The sequence below is a fragment of the Puma concolor genome, chromosome E1, assembly GCF_028749965.1.
Source record: "Puma concolor isolate L17-30 chromosome E1, mPumCon1.1.hap2, whole genome shotgun sequence".
Taxonomy (NCBI): Eukaryota; Metazoa; Chordata; class Mammalia; order Carnivora; family Felidae; genus Puma; species Puma concolor.
Genome location: NC_141680.1, coordinates 63,115,632 through 63,135,189, shown reverse-complemented (window position 1 = coordinate 63,135,189; position 19,558 = coordinate 63,115,632). Strand labels below are relative to the sequence as shown.

At 54.0% G+C, this 19,558-nt stretch overlaps 1 protein-coding gene and 1 long non-coding RNA gene across 9 annotated transcripts in view; both read left to right on the top strand.

Moving 5' to 3' along the window:
- The first annotated feature begins 293 nt into the window (after nucleotides 1-293).
- The window catches only part of CSNK1D (casein kinase 1 delta), a 33,183-nt gene continuing 13,918 nt past the window's right edge, over nucleotides 294-19,558 (top strand). For 2 of the 8 annotated variants that reach the window (XM_086688321.1, XM_086688322.1), the window contains exons 1-3: nucleotides 299-683; nucleotides 7,526-7,636; nucleotides 19,269-19,417. In XM_086688321.1, coding sequence (XP_086544447.1) covers nucleotides 608-683; nucleotides 7,526-7,636; nucleotides 19,269-19,417 — 336 coding nt within the window. In that variant the 5' untranslated portion in view covers nucleotides 299-607. Of the gene's footprint in view, nucleotides 684-1,347; nucleotides 1,460-7,525; nucleotides 7,637-19,268; nucleotides 19,418-19,558 lie in introns of those variants that run through there. The other 6 variants (XM_086688319.1, XM_086688320.1, XM_086688316.1 and 3 more) reach the window with 5 other exon arrangements.
- LOC147574610 (uncharacterized) lies at nucleotides 14,223-17,999 on the top strand. Its single transcript, XR_015244362.1, has 2 exons — nucleotides 14,223-15,505; nucleotides 15,544-17,999. It is a non-coding gene; the product is annotated as an uncharacterized LOC147574610 (long non-coding RNA).

Here is a 19,558-nt window from a genome sequence, read left to right as displayed (position 1 = left end):
GCTGGCTTCCGAGACACCTGCAAGGACAAACGAAGCCCCCTGCGCCAGCACGTGGAGCCTGCATGTGGGAACAGGCCGGGAGGGGTCCCCCTTGCTGCAGCGGCGAAGCAAAGAGTGTGGAGGGGACCAGCCGGGCGTCCCGGGGTCTCCAGGTATCCGGCGAGCGCAGGCCCCGGCCCCGGCCCCGGCCGGCTCCGCCCCCTCCTCATCGCCCGAAGCCCCGGCCCCGCCCCTCGGGCAGCGCGGTCCCGCCCCTCCGGGTTGCTAGGGGAAGTGACGTCACAGCGCGATGGCGGCGGCTCCTTCAGGCAGCTGAGGGGGGATTTAGGCCCGGAAGATCCGAGTCCATCCGCGGCGGGGAGAGGGCGAGCGGTGCCGGCGGGGGCCGGAGCAGGGGCGGCGGCGCTCGGACTGTCCCATCCGCCCCGTATTGAGGCGCTGGGAGCAGCCGGGCGGCCGGAAAGCGATGGTGAAAGCGGGGCCGTGAGGGGGGCGGAGCCGGCAGCCCGACCCGCCGTAGCGGCAGCAGCGGCGCCGCCTCCCCGAGCTCAGACCCAGGAAGCGGCCGGGAGGGCAAGAGCGAGCCGGATCCGCCGCCGTCGCCACCATGGAGCTCAGAGTCGGGAACAGGTACCGGCTGGGCCGGAAGATCGGTAGCGGCTCCTTCGGAGACATCTATCTCGGTGAGGCGCCCCTCCCCCGCCCGAGCTCGGGCCGCCCCTCGACCAGCGTCCGCCCGGCCCACCCCCACCCCCACCCCGGCCCCCGGCCCCCGACCCGGGATCCCGGACACCTCCGGATCCCGGAGCTCGCCCCGAGGACCCCAGGGCCCAGGACCGGCCCCCTCCGGCCCTCGTCCGGCTCCCGCCCCGGGGACCCCACCCCAGACCCCGCCCCGGGGACTCCCCTCTCCGGCCTGAGGCTGTGACCGGGACCCCTCTCCCCTCCCACCCGTCCGGTTCGTGCCCCCGCAGCTCCCCAGGCGGGTGTGCAGCGGCTGGAACTCTCGGCCTTCCGGTGGGGTCCGGCCCGTGCCCCCGGGGGCACCTGCCCAAACGTGCGCCCGGGGCCGCCGGGGAGTGGCCCTGGGCCTCGGCCCGAGACCGTGGCCGCTCGCTGCGGCCCGCCCGCCCGGTGTCGCGCCTGGGTGTCCCCCCGCAGGCAGACAAAGGCCGCCGGGCGGGAGCGCGGCCCCCTGTGTCGTGTGCACGTGGGGGTGGGCACGGCGAAAGTCCAGGGCGCCGGTCCGAGGCTTCCGCGTCCCTCGGTGCCCTTTGCGACAACGCAGCCCTAGCCAACCGGCTCCTCTGGGTCTGGACCTTGGGCTACTCGGCCGCAGCACCCAGCGCGGGTCGCCCTGGCGGGTCGGGTCCTCTGCCTGGTCCAGTGGTAGTGGAGTACATGTTGCGCATCCGCGTTCCGCCCAGGGTACCTGGACATAAACCAGAGTGGGATTCAGGTGAGTGTAGAGGAAGTCGGTGTTAAGATGCTGGCAGAATTAGAGGCAAATAAAGTAGCAGAGCTCTCTGTACTCGTGAGGTCGTCCTCTGGGCTGTTAAAAATCTCAAGATAGATTTGAAGAACATGTATGGGATTAGAAAGTTCTGGATCGCTTCAGGTTTACAGTGGAGGAGTACACACATACACATGTAGAATAGAAGGTTGGCCTCAGTCTGAAAGTCGGCAATTTAAACATGACTTCCCCGCATCTCTCAGAGGAAGCGGGTGAGTGATCCCATGCCCCCTGGACGTGGCAGAGGAGCGCGTGCAGAGGGGTGTTGGTGTTGCGCAAGTTTGGGGTAAACACGTCCTGTTGTGCGGCCCCTGCCCGTGAACCTGTCAGAGGGGTCAGGCGTAGCTTCTGTCACTCACGCTTCTGGTTCTGCTCTTCAGCAGCTGGCCCCATCCCTCCCTCTTGTCACCTGGAGAGGGTGCACCCCTAGGTTGACAAGTGTCAGGAGGCCACGCGTTAGTGCGCTTCGTGACTGCTTGGGGTGCCTCCCTGCCCCACGCGGTATGGATGCCTTCCCGTCTGCCCTACTGGAGAAAAGACCCTCTGGGGACATTTCTCTCCAGCGGTCAGCCGGCCGCCTTCTTGGCAGTGTTCATTTAGGGAGAATTGCTGGGTGAACGTGAGCCGTTTGCATCATTTATAGCGCAGTGAACTTTGGCCGAAGTGTTCACCTAGGACCTAGGCGCTGTACTGAAGTCCATTAGCGCCCGTACCCAGCATCGAGAAGTAGGTATTTTGAAACCGTGTGTCCTCTGGTTGAGACCTTGCTAGGCAGCTCTGTGCTTTGTGCAACTGGGTTCAGACCGTCAGAGCTCAGTGGGGAGCCCCGCTGCTTATTGCCCGTGGCGTCCCTCTGGGCCTCACCGTGTGTGGGCCACACCAGTAGCCCATGATGCACGGGTGAGGCTGACCCGTCCCTGAGGGGTCTGTCCTCGGTCTCCTCCGTGTGCCTTCTGAGACCGATGGACTGCGCCTCTCACACCCTTGCTCCCAGCGCCCAAATGGCCCATCCGTGAGGTACACTTAGGAGTTGTGTGCGTGGGGCTGGACACGACTGATCGTTGCCACCAGCCTCGGCTTTCGGCCCACACGGGTCCATTGAGGCTAAGCGCTCCTCCACCATGGAAAAGCGAGGTGATCTCGGTGTGTGAGTGAGTGATTCGTGGCTGGAAAGGCGGGTCTGAGGAAGCCCGCCCTCTGCCGTAGTTGGGGGTGAGAGATGGCTGCTCCAAAGACCACGGGGTGGGTTGCGCCATCCATACGTGGTTTCTTCCTGTTGAGGTAACTGATTAGGCATGACTTAAGGAATCAGGTCTTCACGTCTCAAAACCATTATGGCCCACGGGTTCTGGTGTGATTATAATTTAAATCGTTTCTCCTGTCGTTTTGCTATTGATCAGAACTCTCTTGACTCCTCCCTGTAGGCTCCTCTTGTTGTTAGCCTGGCGTGTGGGGTCTTGGATTTCCGCCTGGGACTCTCTGTGCTTTCAGATGTTTGAAACCGTGAGGAGGGGAGGCCGGCCATCTCTGCGCCTGCTGAGGTGACGTGCTCACGCAGCACTGCGCCCTGCCAGTTCTTCGGGTCCTTCCCACGGTTGCCCCTTTAAAGAGAGGCGGTATCTCGGGGCTGTTTCTCTGACGCCTGGCCTTCAGAAACTGTATGTACTTGAGCCGCCGTGGACCTCCAAATGTGCAGCCGGGTCCTCAGTCGACCTCTCCGGGCTTGCCACATCCCAGAGGCTCTTGGGAAGGGCGGGCCGGGAAGGCCTCGGAGCCTGGTGTGGCCGCCGGGAGTGAGGCGAAGCCTCCCCGGCACCGCACCTGCCTCAGCTTTAGCCTCCACACGCTTTGGCCCCTCGCTGCTGGAGGCGACGTTTCTGAGGCACTGGACACCAGAAGCCCTTTCACTTGCTGGCAGTGCGCCCTTCTACCTCTGCTAGCATCTGCGAACAGAGGGGAACCATGTTCTTCACGTGGACCACGTGTTCTCGGGGTGACCGGCAGAGCTCGGGGGCGAAGGGAGTGCGTGCAGGGACGTGCTGAAGCCAGGCTGCGTTCTGTTTGGCCGGTGTTCCACAGTGTCTGCGAGCCCCCTGTTCTGGACCGTGTTTGTCTTCGGGAGGCTGGCTGGAAGGGTCCTCGGACCCTTCCCATCTCCTCCCTCTGCCATTCACGATTGGTGGAATGGAAGTTGTCTTCCTGCCTGTGTTGGCCTTTGTGTTCGACCCTGTCACTCCCACCAGTTTATCAGAGGACGGCCTCTCCTGCCTGTGTTACCTGTGTTACCCAGATGGGCTGTGCGGTCAGAGTCTTCGTGTACAGAAGCACCTTTCAAGAGCTAAACCTTAATAGGCAGTCTTTGCATACGTGATTTTCATGTGTTCCCTCTCACTCTCCTTTCTCTTCAGGAGCACCGTGCAAGGATGTCTGGCACGCGGTAGGGGTTCCAGAGTGGTGGCTAGCTGGCCAGGAGAGAAGACCAGTTGTCTGCACTGGCTGAAGCTTTCCTGGTCACCGGCCTGCGTTCTTTAGGGTGGTGGCTTGAACTTGGGTGTCTCTGATGAGAAGCTGCGGTGCTGCATTGGCTGCCTTGTCAACATTTGCCCTGTGAGAGTAACCTTTGCCTGGCTGCCCAGAGGCCTCTCCCTATTTCTTCTTTGATAAGACCGTTCTCAGTGGGAGTTGGGCATAAGGACAGCTGTATCAGGACAGGGTCAGGTTTGGGGTTAGGTTCGCTTAATTCATCATCTGACTTTGCTCAACTTGAGAGACATGATTTTGTTTCTTTACGACCACCGTTAAGCCAAGTCTAAGCCTGGAGAGGGGAAGTCTTCTCCCACTGGGTGGGGCTGTTTAGCTGCAGGAGTTGAGGTTGTTTGGGAGAGGAGACTGCTTAGTGTAAACAGACACCGTGGATTGCCTTGTGAATATGAAACACAGTGCTCAGTGACGGCTCTTAAATTCTCGTCCCCTTTCTAGAAGTACTTCTAAAAGTTAGTTGTGCTAAAGGACCAGGTTTTGTAATTTCCAGTTCTTCGTAGACCAGTACTTTTGTGAAGTAAGATTAAAATGTTGCAGGAATGTCTCTTTGCCTTGAGAGCTCCTCAGGGTTCGCTCACTGCCTTGTATTGGTCCCTCACGGACTGGTGGTAGTTTGAAGACTAGACCTGGAGCAGCACTGCCAGTTGAAGCAGGAAGTGTGCCATCAGCTGTAGGAGGTGGGACAGGACTGCAGGGCTTTGGGGCTGTGGACTGGTGGACGTTGGTTTCGCCTGTGATGTTTGTTTCCCTTGGAAGGCACAGAACTTGAAGCTGGACTGCTCAGTACTTCCCCCCCCAATGGGCAGAGACCTCACAGGGAGGCAGCCGAGTGTATGCTGCTCTCACATTAATTGCAGAACCCGAGCCAAGCCTTTCTTTGGGCCATCAGACTCAGGGCGACTTTCACAGTTGTGATCCTGGGGGAGGCTGGTTCTGTTGCTGCTGTGATCCTGGGGGAGGACTGTGTCTGTTCACTGTGATCCTGGGGGAGTCTGGTTGTTTGCTGCTGTGATCCTGGAGGAGGCTGGCTCTATTACTGGTGTGATCCTGCAGGAAGGCTGGCACCATGTTAGGAGGATGGAATTCATACCGTATTCCAGAGTTGCCTACGGCCATTTGTCTCTAACACTGTCAGTATTGCTGCGTTGATGGCCAGACATTTGCATTATGAGCCACAATAGAGTGGAGCTAGAATGTTCTCTGCCTTCTTGAAGGTGCTAGTCTGGTAGATAGCCCGTGTGGGTCCAGACTGTCTTGTCGTTGAATACCTGCCTTGTGGCAAGGGTGACAGGGCTGATGGTTGGAGGTACAAGAGTGCTCTCGCTAAAGGCCCCACTGCTTGTGCTTTGGGGAACAGCGTTGCTGATGTAACCAGCACGCTGAGTCATCTTCTCTGTGTCTCCTGGGCTGGCGGGTTCAGCTCTGAGTCCAGGTCCTCACAGGAACTCCAGCACATCTCCCATTTGCACGGTACATTTACGATGAAGTCATTTCTCTTGTAATTGGACAGATGGTCACAAATGTGGAAGGAAGAACGAAGTGTATTACCTGTCTTCCTTCTGAGTGCCCAAAAGAGTGTCTGTGGAATAGTAAACGAAGTTCTTAAATCTACAAGGGTCACTTGCAGTGATCAGATGGTGGTTATTTCCCCGGTTTGGGATCCAGGCCCACCAGGAGCACTGCACTTCTTGCGGCCGTCTAAGCAGACCCAGGGGGACTTTGGGGACTCTTGGGCGTTTACTGGACACATGAACAGCAGCAGGCAGCATTCCTACAGGCCAGTCATGGCTTTAGTGCTTGCTGATCTTATTCTGCCTTTGTTTAGGGATCTCAAGGTGCTTTGTAACCAGTAGTCCATTCCTCTGTGCAACTTTCTCGTGAGACAGACTGCACATCTTCCCACTAAACTCAGATGGAGAGAGAAACAGAGTCACTTGAGGACTGGCCAGATTCCTTGGTCCACCACCATGATCTCCGTGGGAAGAAAATGTCCCGGGTCTATTGAGCTGTTGGAACCAGTGCAGATAAACATACTACTGGGAAGGATTTATACTATGGACCCCCTTATCCGCAGGGGACACATTCCAGGACCCCCAGGGGGTGCCCGAAACGGCAGACAGTACCGAACACTACGCGTTGCACGTTTTTTCCTAGACGTACGCGCCCACGATAATGTTTGTACGTTAAGCGCGGTAAGAGACTAGGATAACAGCTACTAAGAAAATAGAGCGATTGTAGCCATATATTGTAAATAAAGTGCCGTGACTGTGGTCTCAACACAGCCTTACCGAGCTGTCTCCCCTTTCCTGTGATGCCGTGAGACAGAGAAATGCCTGCGTGAGGAGATGGAGGAGGTGGACGCTGTGGGTGTGCGACAGTAGGTCAGGAGGGGGACCGTGGGTTTCCAGACCTGCATGGAAAGGGGACACCTATACTTAGAAGGCACCTAGGGGAGAATCGGATGTATTCTGTTTGAGACTCTCCCTTTCTTGCCAGCTGAAGCCCCTTGAGGAAGGTTCTGCAGGTGCAGCTTGGGGCCAGAATGCTGTCATATTCACAGTCCCTTAAGCGAAGTAGAGCAGAGAGAGAACTTTTCTTTTTTTTTTTTTTTTTTTAGTTTTATTTAAGTAATGTCTGCACTCAATGTGGCGCTGGAACTCGGAGACACCAAGAGTCACACGCTACTCCTACTGAGCCAGCCAGGCACCCCAGATAGAGAACATTTTTAGAGAAAAACTGAATTTGCCTTTAAACTCGTGGGCTGGTAATCGGGAGGTATTTGCAAATGTTTTGCCGGTTTTAGCATAAAACTAACAACAAGTATATGACAAGTTCATGTTGCATAGGTGTAGTTTGGGCTCTGAGAACGAGTCTACCCTCTGGTATGGTGTCCATGTTCAGTGGACATCCTGTTCCCCAGGAAGGGAGAGGTTGCTGGGTTCCTTGTGGGAACCGAGCCCCTGGAAAGGCACCCGAGTATTTGGAGGTGTGTGCGGTTCGAAGCCCGGTCTGGGTGGACATAGCTGGGTGGGGGTTTGGTAAAAAGAAAGGCTCACACCCACCCACTTGTCCAAGCAGCGTGGAGAAACGGGGAGCACACAGTCACCCTGGAACTCCCCCACTGCCTGGCCTTGGGAATGCGAGGGCCGAGCAACAGATCAGACAGGGAGGTTTGGGGCAGGAAAGATGGGAGCCCTGTGGGCAGAAGTGCACTGCCCTGTCCCCGGCTCTCCCATTGACACGGTCAGGTGGAGACATGGAAATGAGCGATGAAACACTAAGGGAGACTTTTCTATGCCCGTCAAAAACTTCTGTTTAAACAGTGAAAGTAATGATTTTCCACAGGGGTTTGTTAACCACTGACCCCGTCAGTGGTGGAAAGCAGAGCAGAGGGTCTGTAGTGTGTTGTAGCATTGCTTTAGGTGGTGGACACCAGATTATTAATGTTTGTGATTTTCTTTCTTTGCCAAGGTACGGACATTGCTGCAGGAGAAGAAGTTGCCATCAAGCTTGAATGTGTCAAAACCAAACACCCTCAGCTCCACATTGAGAGCAAAATCTACAAAATGATGCAGGGAGGAGGTACGCCCTTTACCTGTTCAAAAGAAAACCAGGGTTGTATTTGATGAGAGAGAATGCGTCGTGAATCAGAGCCTCTGGTGTATTCGGGGAAGGGAGGAGAAGGGTCATGTGGCTTCCTTCAGACCGTGAGGCCTGCAGAGGGCCTTACTCAACGTAGAGCATGATTTTGCGCTTTTCCTTAGCTTCACGTCAGCCGATAGTGTCTTTGGACTCCGGGTTCATGCGAATTGTGATTTTTCAGACACAGATTGTTGGGTGTGCTGCCTCAGTCACATGCTTTGCCCCCAGTTTTGGGGGAGTCCCTTCAAATGCTCCTGAGTGAAGTGGAGTTTGAACTCAGTGAACTCTGTGATCCCCTCCAGCTCAATTACTGTCACAATCCTGTGAAACCTCTCGGACCTGAGGGTGCCCGATGTCTGGTTTCCGATTCTTTTGGAATTCTCTGGACTTCAGAATAGTTTGGCTAATGGAGCAAGAGGGGATTTTATTGGGGGTCTCAGTCCCGAAGACACTGCAGCATTGGGAAGGACATAACCACGCTCCACCTCAAGGAGCCCCCCCCCTCCCCCCCCATCCCCGGCAGCAGGGCTCTGTGTGTAGAGAGTGGAGGTGCTGCGTCCCCTTCGGAAATCCTTCACAGTGGATGCCTCCATGGTACTTTCATAGTTTGGGTGTTCTTGGCGCTTTGCCAAGTGAAAACTTCAGAGTCTGAATTCGCTTTTTTGTCAGGGGAACAGTGGGGGTTGGCGATTCCACTCTGGCATGTCCCCTCCCTCCCCTGAAATCTGTGCTGCTACGAGCAACCGACGTTTCTTGCTTTACGCAGGAGCAAGTGTCTCTTTAGCAGCAACACACATGGACCCGCAGGACCCATCGCAGATGGGGCCCTTTCTTGGGACCAGAGGAGGCTGTGGGCTCTTGACTGGCACCCGGGGGTGAAAATCGCCCCTTGTTGGCCTCAGGGAGTGGTCAGCAGAGGACCCAGATGGCATGGCTGCTCCCTGGCCATCCTCAGCAGAGGGTAGGCTCCTCAGGTATCAGGGATGGTCTGTACCATTTCGAAGGTGGTGAGAATGAGGTGACTCGGGACGTGGCCTTCATGGCTGGGGAGAGTCTGGTGCTGGAGGTTGAATAAAGCCGCCTCCCAGCTTAAAAGTCTGGTTGAATGTTAAGGAGCAGTATCTCTGTGAGCTGGAGGGCCAGAGGGCAGCAGGGACAAAATCAGTTGGCTGACACCCCAGACAGGAGTCGGTTAAGGGGCTGAGACTGTAAACAGAGAAGAGCTCATTCTGTTCAGCATGGGGCTTCTCCATCCCCGCACCGTGGCCTCTGTCGTGGGACTAGGTGCCCAGGCTGCAGCACTGCAGCTCATTTTGAAACCTGGACTTTAAGATTTGAAGGACCACTTGCTTTCTTAGTCTCCCTGTCCACCTTCTCTCGGGTCCTAGAAATCTGGGACCTTCTCCCCATCTGGCCATCCCCCACACGTAGATGAGTTTTACTCCTTTTTTTTTTGTTTTGTTAATTTATTTTGAGTGTGTGAGAGCATGAATGGGGGAGGGGCAGAGAGCTTGAGAGAGAGAGAGAGAGAGAGAGACACAATCAAGTAGGCTCCGCGATGTCAGCCAGAGCCCGATGCAGGGCTCAGTCTCACCAACCAAGAGATCATGACCTTGAGCTGGTATCGAAAGTCGGATGCTTAATGGATTGAGCCACCAGGCTCCCCTACTCCTTTTTCAAATGTGCACTTGGTAGATATCATCAAGGTGTTTAAAAGACAAAACAAAGTGTAAAATGTCAGTTTTGGAAAACAGCTGATGTCCCGGAAGGCAGAGTGCATGGTGCCGGTGGTGTTCTGTGCCTCTCTCCTAAACAGGACGAAGCTAGGGCCGCAGAGAGAAGATGCAGGAATCCGCTTTGCTGCCAGTTAGCCTTCTGCGTCACCCCTCATGTGAGCGCACATCGCTTTGTCGTGGTGGAGGGACAGCAAGCATCTGTGATTATGGCTCTTCTTACCTGCTTTGAACACTGCATTCTGGGCGTATTCGCACGTGGTCGATACTGACGGCATCATAGGAGGAAGCTCGAAGCTACGCGGCTGTCTTGCACTCTCCAGCTTGCTGTACAGGGTCGTCTGGACCCTGCCCGGACCATGGTGGTGGCGGTGTGCCTGGCTAGGGAGAGCTTAGGGATGGCTGCTTTCAGGCCGGCAGGCTGCCTGGGGGCGGAGTCGGCCTCACTTCCAGACGCTGGCGCGTTTGCCGCCACGACAGTCCTGTATGGTGGGTGTCACCAGCCTCGTGTCACGAATGAAGAAACATAGACCACTGCGGAACTTTCCAGAGGATAGAGATTTGAACCTGAGCGTTGTCGCACCCAGGCCACTGCCGCACAGCAGCTCTGCCTCTGGGGAGGTGTGCGCGGTCCTCCCTGGCAGTCAGCGGTCCGAGTGCGCCCCAAGAGGCTTCCGCCTTCCCCACACCTGATCGCGGTGATGGATTAAAAAGTTGCAGTGGCAGAAATCTTGATTAGTTGTGTCGGCGAATGACTTGGGTAGACACCAGGTTCTTCTCAAAATGCAGCAGACTGACTGCCTGGCAGAACCTAGATATTAACTGCTCTTTCCCGTCCCGATGGCCCCCAAGTGGCTTCAGACCGCTCCCTTCTTTGGTAACCCCTCAGCAGAGAACGTTCGTTTAGTCCCCAGCTGCTTCCGGTCAAGGCTCGGGAGGGTGTGGCGTGTGGGTGCGAAGCCTGGGCCGGCGGTGAGGGTGAGCAAGTACCCCGGCGCAGGAGAGGCGTGCGGCTTCCCCAAGTTCACTTCTCTTGTCGTCTGCCCGTCCGCGTCCGGGCCAGTGCCTGTGCTTCGTTTTGGACAGTCACCATCTTTCTATTAACGAGTGTTTCACAATAGCAGAGAGCACATGGAACATGCGGGGATTGATACTAAAGTTAATGCCTGTAACTCCCACCTGCTTGAGAGGCAGCGGGGCCTCCCTGGGTACCATGTGCCCACCCCCGGTGCACTTGGAGGGGAGGCCGCGGCTCAAGCTTCTCCCCCAACATCCCTGCCTAGTTTGTTTCTAAATCTGTGTTTCTTTCACCCCACAAGAAATTTGTTTTTAAAAATCTAATAACCTTGTCTAGAAATGTGTGGCAGCTTTGTTTACGGTTGTGTTGGGCTTGAGTTGCAAAAAACTTCGTGAAAATTTGTATTGGCATTAATGTTGAATACTAGAACTTCTCGCAGGTAGAAACAGAAGGCATTTACCTGTCCCTGTCCCCTCACTTTTCCCCCCAAGCGTATGTTCTGGTAGCTTTGGACCCCATCGAGCGTTGAAGACCACACATAGCTACACCAGGCGGCCCGTTTCCCATCCAGATGGCACAGGGGTGGGGGCAGCATGTTCTGGCCCTGCTGTTCTAGCCCCACCGGCCTTGCTTGCTTCTGCGTGGGCTCCCAACAGCGGCATGCGATTTCAGATTTCTGATGTCACAGAGGAACAGTCTGTGGACACGCAGTGGGGACTGCCACGCGAATGGCCGTGTGGCTGACTGCTTCCTGGGGCCTCACCGCTCGGTTTCCAGTCTGCTCAGGACATAGCAGGCTACATTTTCAGGCCAGAGGACTCTTGAGAGCAAGGGTGCTCTGCTTTCTACCGCATTTTTTCTGCTCCCTGACGCTGTGGTGGCAAGACGTGCTGGTGTCAACCGCCAGTGAAGAAAAGTGCCGCCATCGGGACACCCCGTCAACGTGAACGGGCCGTGGTCCCTGACACCCGTCTTCTGACCCACGCAGTCTTTGAATGTACGCAGTCCGGTCGTCGTGTGCTCTACAACTTTCCCTTGACCCCGCGTGCTCCCCAGACACCCCCGAGCCACCACAGCCGCAGGTCGGTGAAGTCACGTCTCCGTAAGCTGCTTCTCTCCTGCTTTGGGCATCCTGCGCTTGGGGACGGTGCCTCGAGGACATTCAGTCCCTGTTTCCTGGGAATGGCATTATGCGTCGTGGAGCAGGCCTGCAGGGTGGCCCCAGGTGCCGTGTGTGCCCACGGGGATGTGCTCCTGGACGGTTGGGTGCTCAGGGCTCCCCTCCTGCCTGCCTGGCGTCTGGGCTTCTGTCGGAGCCACGTCGTCTTTGGTCTCCCCTTCCCCCTTTCTCTCTGATGTGGTATGGCGTGTCCTCACTAGCACAGAAGGCAAGGGGGACGTTAAAGAACAAGAATGGGAGAGGAAGAAATAAAACTTATTATTTGTAAAGGAAACCGAAAAAGACACATTAGAGATAGGCTGGGTAACTCGCTTGCCCTGTAGGACTTACAGTCCGTTCATTCCACCAACAGCAGTTACAAGATGTAACATTTTCCCCTACATGCCAGTAAGTCTTTTTTTATTCGTTGTGTTTTTCCAGGGGAAGGGGAGGGTCAGTGCCTGTGTTATGCAAAGGGGGAGGTACTTGTGTGGCAAAACCGTCACATCCCTACTCTCTAGGGATGGGGTCACTGAACCTGGAGGCTCAGCCTCCTGCAATTCAGGAACAAGAGGAGGGAGCCTGGGAGAGGACGGGTAGGCACATGTGTCCCTCCTTCCCCAGAAAGTCAAGATTCCACAGAAAGCTTTGGTTTCCTGCATTAAACACGGAGTTACATTCACCCATCTCCTAAACAGTCCTGTGGCCCCTCTGACATACATGTCCTGACAGGGACACTCCTGAGGGACTTGGAAATCCAGTCGTCTTCCCTTCTTGGTCTCCCAGCCCCTCTTTTCTTTTCTTTTCTTTTCTTTTCTTTTCTTTTCTTTTCTTTTCTTTTCTTTTCTTTCCTTCCTTCCTTCCTTCCTTCCTTCCTTCCTTCCTTCCTTCCTTCCTTCCTTTCTCTCTCTCTCTCTCTCTCTCTTTCTCTCTTTCTCTCTTTTTCTTTTTTTTAATGTTTGTTTTAGAGACAGAGACACACCATGAGTGAGGGAGGGGCAGAGAGAGAGGGAAACACAGAATCCAAAGCAGGCGGATTCAAACCCATGAACTGCCAGATCATGACCTGAGCTGAAGCCAGACCCCCGACCGACTGAGCCCTTCCCAATGGCCCTTCCCAGCCCCACTTTCTGCATGGGAGCTCATCCCCCCTCCCCCCCCCCACATGTCTTCCATAGGATTAGAGACTAAAGTAGGAAAGAAGGTTCAATCCATCTGAATACAGCAGTGTATTTGGCATGAATCACGTCAAACATCAGTCTTGACTCGGGATTGGGAACAAGGAATGGCATCTTCTGGCTTCTTCAGAATTTTGCATAAATCACTTAAGAGTTATGGAATCACCCCAGAAATTAAATGTGTAGGTGTTTAAGCTTTTTGGTGGGAGTGGGGTACAGAGGAAGGAATAGGGTAGGAGTTAAGTTTTCAGGACAGAAGATCTGGCCCAAAATAGGAAGTAGGGGAAGGGGACACCAAGAAAGGATGGATGGCTCAAGGACCCCCCCCCCCCCCGCCACCACCACTTGCACACACACTCTAAGAAGGGGTCCCTCAAGCCTGTGTTTGAGATCATTTGCCTGGTGCAGAGCCTTTTGTCAGATCATCTGGCTGTTTTTCTCTCAATACAAAAAGAAGTTTGTAAACCATAAAACCCCAGAAGAATACGGAGAAAGAGCAACTTGTTGTGTTTACCCAAGTCAGGCCGCCTCTTGATCACTCAGCTGGCAGCTCATGAGTCCTATGGGCCTGGCAGACACAGCGATCTTAAGGGGGTGGCCAGGACCAGGATGACACGTGGCTCCCCCAGTGCGCTCCATCGCACGCACCACCATGGCCCTATCCACTGCTGCACCAGGACAGGATGCCGGCCCTGGACACCACAGTCTCTGGAAGCCGAGGCAGGAAAGCCCAGCATTATTCAAGGATAAAGATTTGGGGCCTTCATCTGGCACCCCAGGGCAGCTCAGGCTCTCTTACAAGCTGTCATGACCAACTTGAATTTTTTCAAACACACATGAACTGTTGTGCTGGTAGGCCTGGCCTGAGCCAGTGAAGGATCTGGTAGGGGAAGGGAGTCGAGGTCCTATGATCGGAGGTCCTGAGTAGGAACCCTTCGTCACGGGTATAGACCAGCCTCCCCTAGCCTTGGCTTCCTCTCAGTGCCTTCTCCTGACCCCTCTGCATCGCCTTTCCTGTTCAGACTGATTGCTGATCTTCGAGGAGGAAGAGATCAAGTCACGGGGCAGCCCGGTTAAAAACTCGTCGCCCATGAAGGTGGAGGGGTTTCAAGAGGACCCTGGCAGAGGAGCCCACTCTAACTGGTAAAAGGAAGGTGGCTCCTGTGCTCTGCCAGCAGTTGTCCGTCCTGGTGGGACGGCAGAGCGCGTTCCCGCTGCGCGGTCCTGCGGCCGCTCCTGCCCGACACTGCTCTTTGCCCTGAGAGCCCGGCGCAGGAAGGAGGGCGTCACCTGGAAACACAAGACCGGGATGTTTGCATTAAGAGCGGAGTTAAAGTGCGCAAGACCGTCTTGTGTACGCAGCCAGGGCAGCTGAAATCCGGAGACCACGGGGCCCAGGGCACAGTTCTCTAGGAGCGTGAGAAGTGACACGGTGCGTCCCGGACAGTGGCGTGTGTGAGCTCACACCTCTGCCCCTCCTTTCCCACGGCGCACTGAGCGGTGTTCCCTGGGCGGGTACGCCCGGTTCTCGATCCCTTCACCTGTTCATGGCGTCCGGGCTGGTTCCAGGTATCGGGCATTCCAAAGATGCTGCAAACGTTTGTGTAGGTGCTCAGGTGGACAGTCACTTCCTTTTCTCATGGGTGAGTGTCTAGGGGTGGAGTGGCCGAATCAGAAGGAGGCGAGAGCTTTTCCTTTTGAATAAACCTCCAGCTGCTTTCCAGTGGCTGTTCCCTTACGCTCCCGCCAGCAGTAACCAGGGCTTTATGGTTGGTGTCTTTCAGTTTGCCTGGGTCATTTGTCATCTGAGTTCCTGAATTTACTGGCATAAAGCTGTTTATGATAGTTCTCTATTAGCCTTTTCCTGTGTGCGGAGGCCTCTTGCTGATATTGGTAATTTGTGCCTTTTCTGTTTTTCCCTGAGCAGTCTGAGTAGAAGTTTATCAAAAATATTTTCAAAGAAACAGCTTTTGGTTCCAGTCGTCGCTCTCTCTGTGTTGTTTCATTGACTACCACTCGATCATTTTTTACGTCATCTGCTTACTTTGGGTTTAATCTCCAATTCTCTGACGTCATTGATGTGTCTTTTTTTAATACAGGCGTTTAGTTGCTATAAATTTCCCCCAAGCACTACGAGAGCGCGTGTCGTAAATCCTGATATGTTGGGTTTTCAGTTAGTGCAGAATGCTTTCTAATTCCTCTTCTGATTTCTCCCTTGATCCATGGGTTATTTTGAAGCATAGTATGTAGCTTCCAAATATTGGGGGTTTTCCAGAGAGCTCTTTGTTATTTCTGACTGGATTTCATGGTCTTCTGAGAGCACACTTTGTACGACTAGAATCCTTTTAACGCCAGGCCTGTGTTATGTCAGCATTGGGTCTGTCTTGGTGACTGTCCCGTGTGCACTTGAGGACACTGTGCTCTGCTGCCCGAGGGGCTGCCGAGGACTCCGTCAAGCTGTGGGTTTGCCGATCTCCTTGCGGCTTTGCTTTGTGTGTTTTGAAGCTGTGCTGTTAGCTGCATGAACGGGTGGAGTTGTTAACACTCTCCTGATGAGCTGACACCTGTATCCTTACGAAATGATGGGCGTATCCCTGGGAACGCTCTGCATGGCAGCCTGCTGTGTCCCATGCGGACCCAGCTCTTGTGCGCCCTTCGGTCTGAAGTTGATGTCGTGCGCTGGCCTTTCTACAACCCGTGTGTGTGTGTGTGTGTGTGTGTGTGTGTGTGTGTGTGTGTGTGTGTGTGTGTGTGTCAAGGGCGTCTGCCTGTGATGGTGTGCTTCCTTTCCCTCACTGCCAGCCTGTGTGGTCCGGTCCTCCGGCGCTTACATTTGCATGTGATAAACCCTACGCTGCGTTGTTATTTTCGTTTGAACAGTCCTATCTTTTCAAGGGACTTAAGTAATTTTAAAACCTTACGTGTGAACTTACGTTGTTATTTCCAGTGCTTCTCAACCCTTTGTGCGGGCCCACGCTTCCGTCTGCCTTCTGCCTGCAGGGCGGCCTTTCCGATACGTAGCAGTGCAGGTCTGCTGCCGATGGAGTCTACACCTTTTTTATAGACCTGGAGATCTTCTCGTTACTCGCTTTCTGAGGCTTTTTTCCTCCATACTTGAAAGAGGCTTCCCACTGTGCTTTTCCGAGGAGCATGCAGTGATCTTGGTCTTTGTCTGGTTTATGTCACGTGGCGTTTCCCTGGCTGTTTTCGAGATGCTCTCTTTATCTAGTCGTGAGCGATTTGATTCACAGGTCTGGACGCTTGTGCGATGTTCGTTGTGGCCCCGGTGCGTGGGGCTCGCGGAGCTTAGGTTGGTGGGTTTGTTGTCTTTACCCAGCTGCTGCTTCCAGCATCCCCTCTGTCCCCTCCTCCCTCTTTCCTGGGGGCTGCGTGATGCAGGTGTCTGGTGGCTCGAAGCTGTCCCGGAGCTCACTGAAACTCTTGCTGCTTTTCCAGTAGTTCTGTGCCTCGAGTCACACATCTTTTCTTCTATGCTGTCTGATCTCAGACCCTGTAGTTCTCCTTTCTAGAAGTTAGAGTTGAGTCTCGTAAATCCCCCATGCCGTGCCTTCATGTAACTTTTTGACATGGAATATAGTTGGAGTTGATAACGTGTTGTCCATCTCTGCTGATTCTAACACCTGAGCCAGTTTCAGCGGACCGTTCTCAGCGCGGGTGTTTTGTGCCTCTTTGCATACCTGGTCATCTTTGGACGCCAGATGCTGTGACTTCCGCTGGCTTGCACGCTCGGTATTAACTCTGCTGCTCAGATCCTTCCTCCACTTGGTCATAAATGGGATGAAGTCAGGTTCCTTTTGCCTGCTCAGTCTTTGCGTCTCTGCTGACACTCAGGCTGGGAGGGGGCGGCCTGTGCCCAGTCTGTCAGGCCTGGGCGTTGTTCGTTCGTTGTCTCCCGTTCAGTGTCTTAGAAACCGTTTTTCCACGTGTCCTGTGTTTTGTTAAGTCTTCTGTTTTTGCAGATATGAGGGTAAATTGGGCCCCTATTACTCCCATTTTGGCTGGATGTAGGGAAATTTTTAAGCTTTTAAAAGAAAATAATAGTATCTGTTTCTGACTCACGGTTTCTTATACCAGAAACATTACTCATTAAGAAAAAGATTGATATATTCATCTTTGTTAAAATTCCTCATCAAAACACCCCAAAAGAAAAAAAAATATGCCTCACATAAAACCGGCAATAGTTTAGTATCCAGAATCTTTAAAGAACTGCTATAAAACAGGCAGAAGATTCCCTGATAGAAAAGTTGGCAAAAGACACTTGTCGACATTTCAGAGAGAAAACGTGTGGCCAGTAACCACATGGAAGAAAGATCCAGATTGAGAATTTAGCGTGACACCGTCTGTATACCCACTCGGGTGATAAAAATTGAGCGATCTGGCGGTCCTCTTCCACAGCAGGGACTCGCCCACTGCTGGTGGGTGTGTGGAGTGGGCTCTCCAGAGAGTCTCTGGAAACAATTTGACATTATCTCGTACGGTCAGATAACTTGTGCTCTGTGTTTGTAGGTACGCGCCTGGGGGATAAACTAGATGTGAACGAGAACTTCGTGTGTTAAGAATTTGCACTCGTGGGCATAAATACGGGTATACTGAGTAGCACTGTTTATAATGGAAGCAGACCCAAACAGTCCAAGTGGTGAACTGTGGTCTGTTCTGCAAAGGGAATACTGTACAACATGTGTCCTTTTTGACAAAACTATTTAATAGAACTGTGATTCATTTATATTAGTTTTTGGTGTACACCATAGTGACTCGACAGTCCTGTGGGCCACACAGTGCTCACGACAGGTGTGGTCACATTTGTCACCATACCGTGCTCCGGCAATATTATTGACTATTCCGTGTGCTGTACTTTTCATTGCTGTGACTTTTTCTTTTTTTTTTTTTTTTTTTACTTACTTATTTTATAACTGGGAGATTGTACCTCTTAATTCCCTTAACCTGTTTGTTCCACCCCCTCTGGCAACCACCACTTTATTCTCTTTATGAGTTCGTTTTTGTTTTTTATTTGCTTGTCTGTTTTGGGTTTTAGGTGATGCATATGAGTGAAATCATATGGCATTTGTCTTTCTCTGTCTTAATTCACTTAACCTAACACTCTAGGTCCATCCAAGTTGTCGCAAACGGCAAGATCTTCTTTTTTTATGGCTGAGTAATCATGCACCCTCACTTTATTAAAAGCAAGGGAATGACACAGTTCTGGATGGTCGTTATTCGGGGAGCACGGGAGTGAGAAGTGCACGGGAGTGTGTAATGTGCAGCACGTGAGGTTCTCAAGAATGCTCTTGGTCTGGGTAGGTGATCTGTGCTACAGACATTTGCTTCGTGATGCTTTAAAAAGACAATGTATTGGATTTGTTCTTATGAAACATGGAAAAATTTTAAGTAATTGATTTTAAGAATGAAAGGGGGTTGCCCCGTTTGTATCAGGACTTGCTGTAAAGCTGAACTAAAAAACATTTAGTGTCAGAAAGTGAGGCAGTGCTCAAAACACAGAGGCACAAAAGCCTCGATTGATGGGTTTGGTAGATGGTCTCAGGACTGACTCAGGCGCCTCTGGGGGCCCTGGGTAGAGCACCACGGACAGCCAAGTGAGTGACCGGAGGGCGGGGTGGGGGGGGGGCTGCAGTGCAGACCAGAGTGTGACATAGGTACCTGTAGGCCCGTAATGTTCCCAAAAAATGATTGAATAAGTAAACTGGGGGAGAAGAGACAAACCTGTGTGGAAGAACCTGAGTAATGTGTGTGGATACTCCCCCCACCCACCCCGAAGAATGTGGAGCATGACCCCCCCCCCCCCCCAACATCCGAGGTGTGGGCCATACGTAGTGACGGCCTCCCAAAGAGAACAGAACTGGGAAGGGAGAATGAGCGCATCTCAGCTAAGCGGTCAAGGTCGTGTCCGCAGTGATGGCGTCACCTTGACAGCACGGACCCCTGACGTGAAGAGAAGGGCGCTCTGCCTCTGCGGTCTTCCTCCCCAAGCCCATCACGCAACATCAGACACATCCCAACAGAGGGGCGGCCCCAGCACCCCCAGAACTGCCGGGCCACCGGAAACCAGGGACGACGTGAGAGATGGCTGAGTCCAGAGATGCCTGGGGCGACGTGAGGAAGGGGCAGACAGAGGATGACAGGAAAACCGAGGGCACCTGAACGGTGTGGACTTTGGTTGACAGCAGCGAGCCCGTAGTAGTTTGTGATTTGTGACACATGCAGCACGCTGACGGGAGGTGCTGACAGGGAGTGGGGGGGAGGTGGATGGGAACTCCGCTCTTTCTAGACGAGCCCCTCTTGTCCTCTGGCACCTTCTCTTTCTCGCGCCTGCTCACTCCGCCACCCGGGATGCTGGCCTCTCCCCGTGTCACTTCCAGCCACTGCCCGCCAGCCCTTGTCGCATGGCGTGTGTCTCATGTGGTGCGTCTGAGTGTGTGAGCACAGGCGTGTTTGGTTTCTCTTGCAGTGGGCATCCCCACCATTCGGTGGTGCGGGGCGGAGGGGGACTACAATGTCATGGTGATGGAGCTGTTGGGACCGAGCCTGGAAGACCTGTTCAACTTCTGCTCGAGGAAATTCAGCCTCAAAACTGTCCTGCTGCTTGCTGACCAGATGGTAAGAACCCTGCTTTCCAAAGTGCCGGGGAGCCCGGGTGCTCGATGCCTGCTTGGTTTGCCTCGGCAGTGTGATGGCGCATTCGGGTGCGGTTCCCTTTGTTTTACGCCTGTTGGTGGGTGGGGAGAAAGTGGGCACACG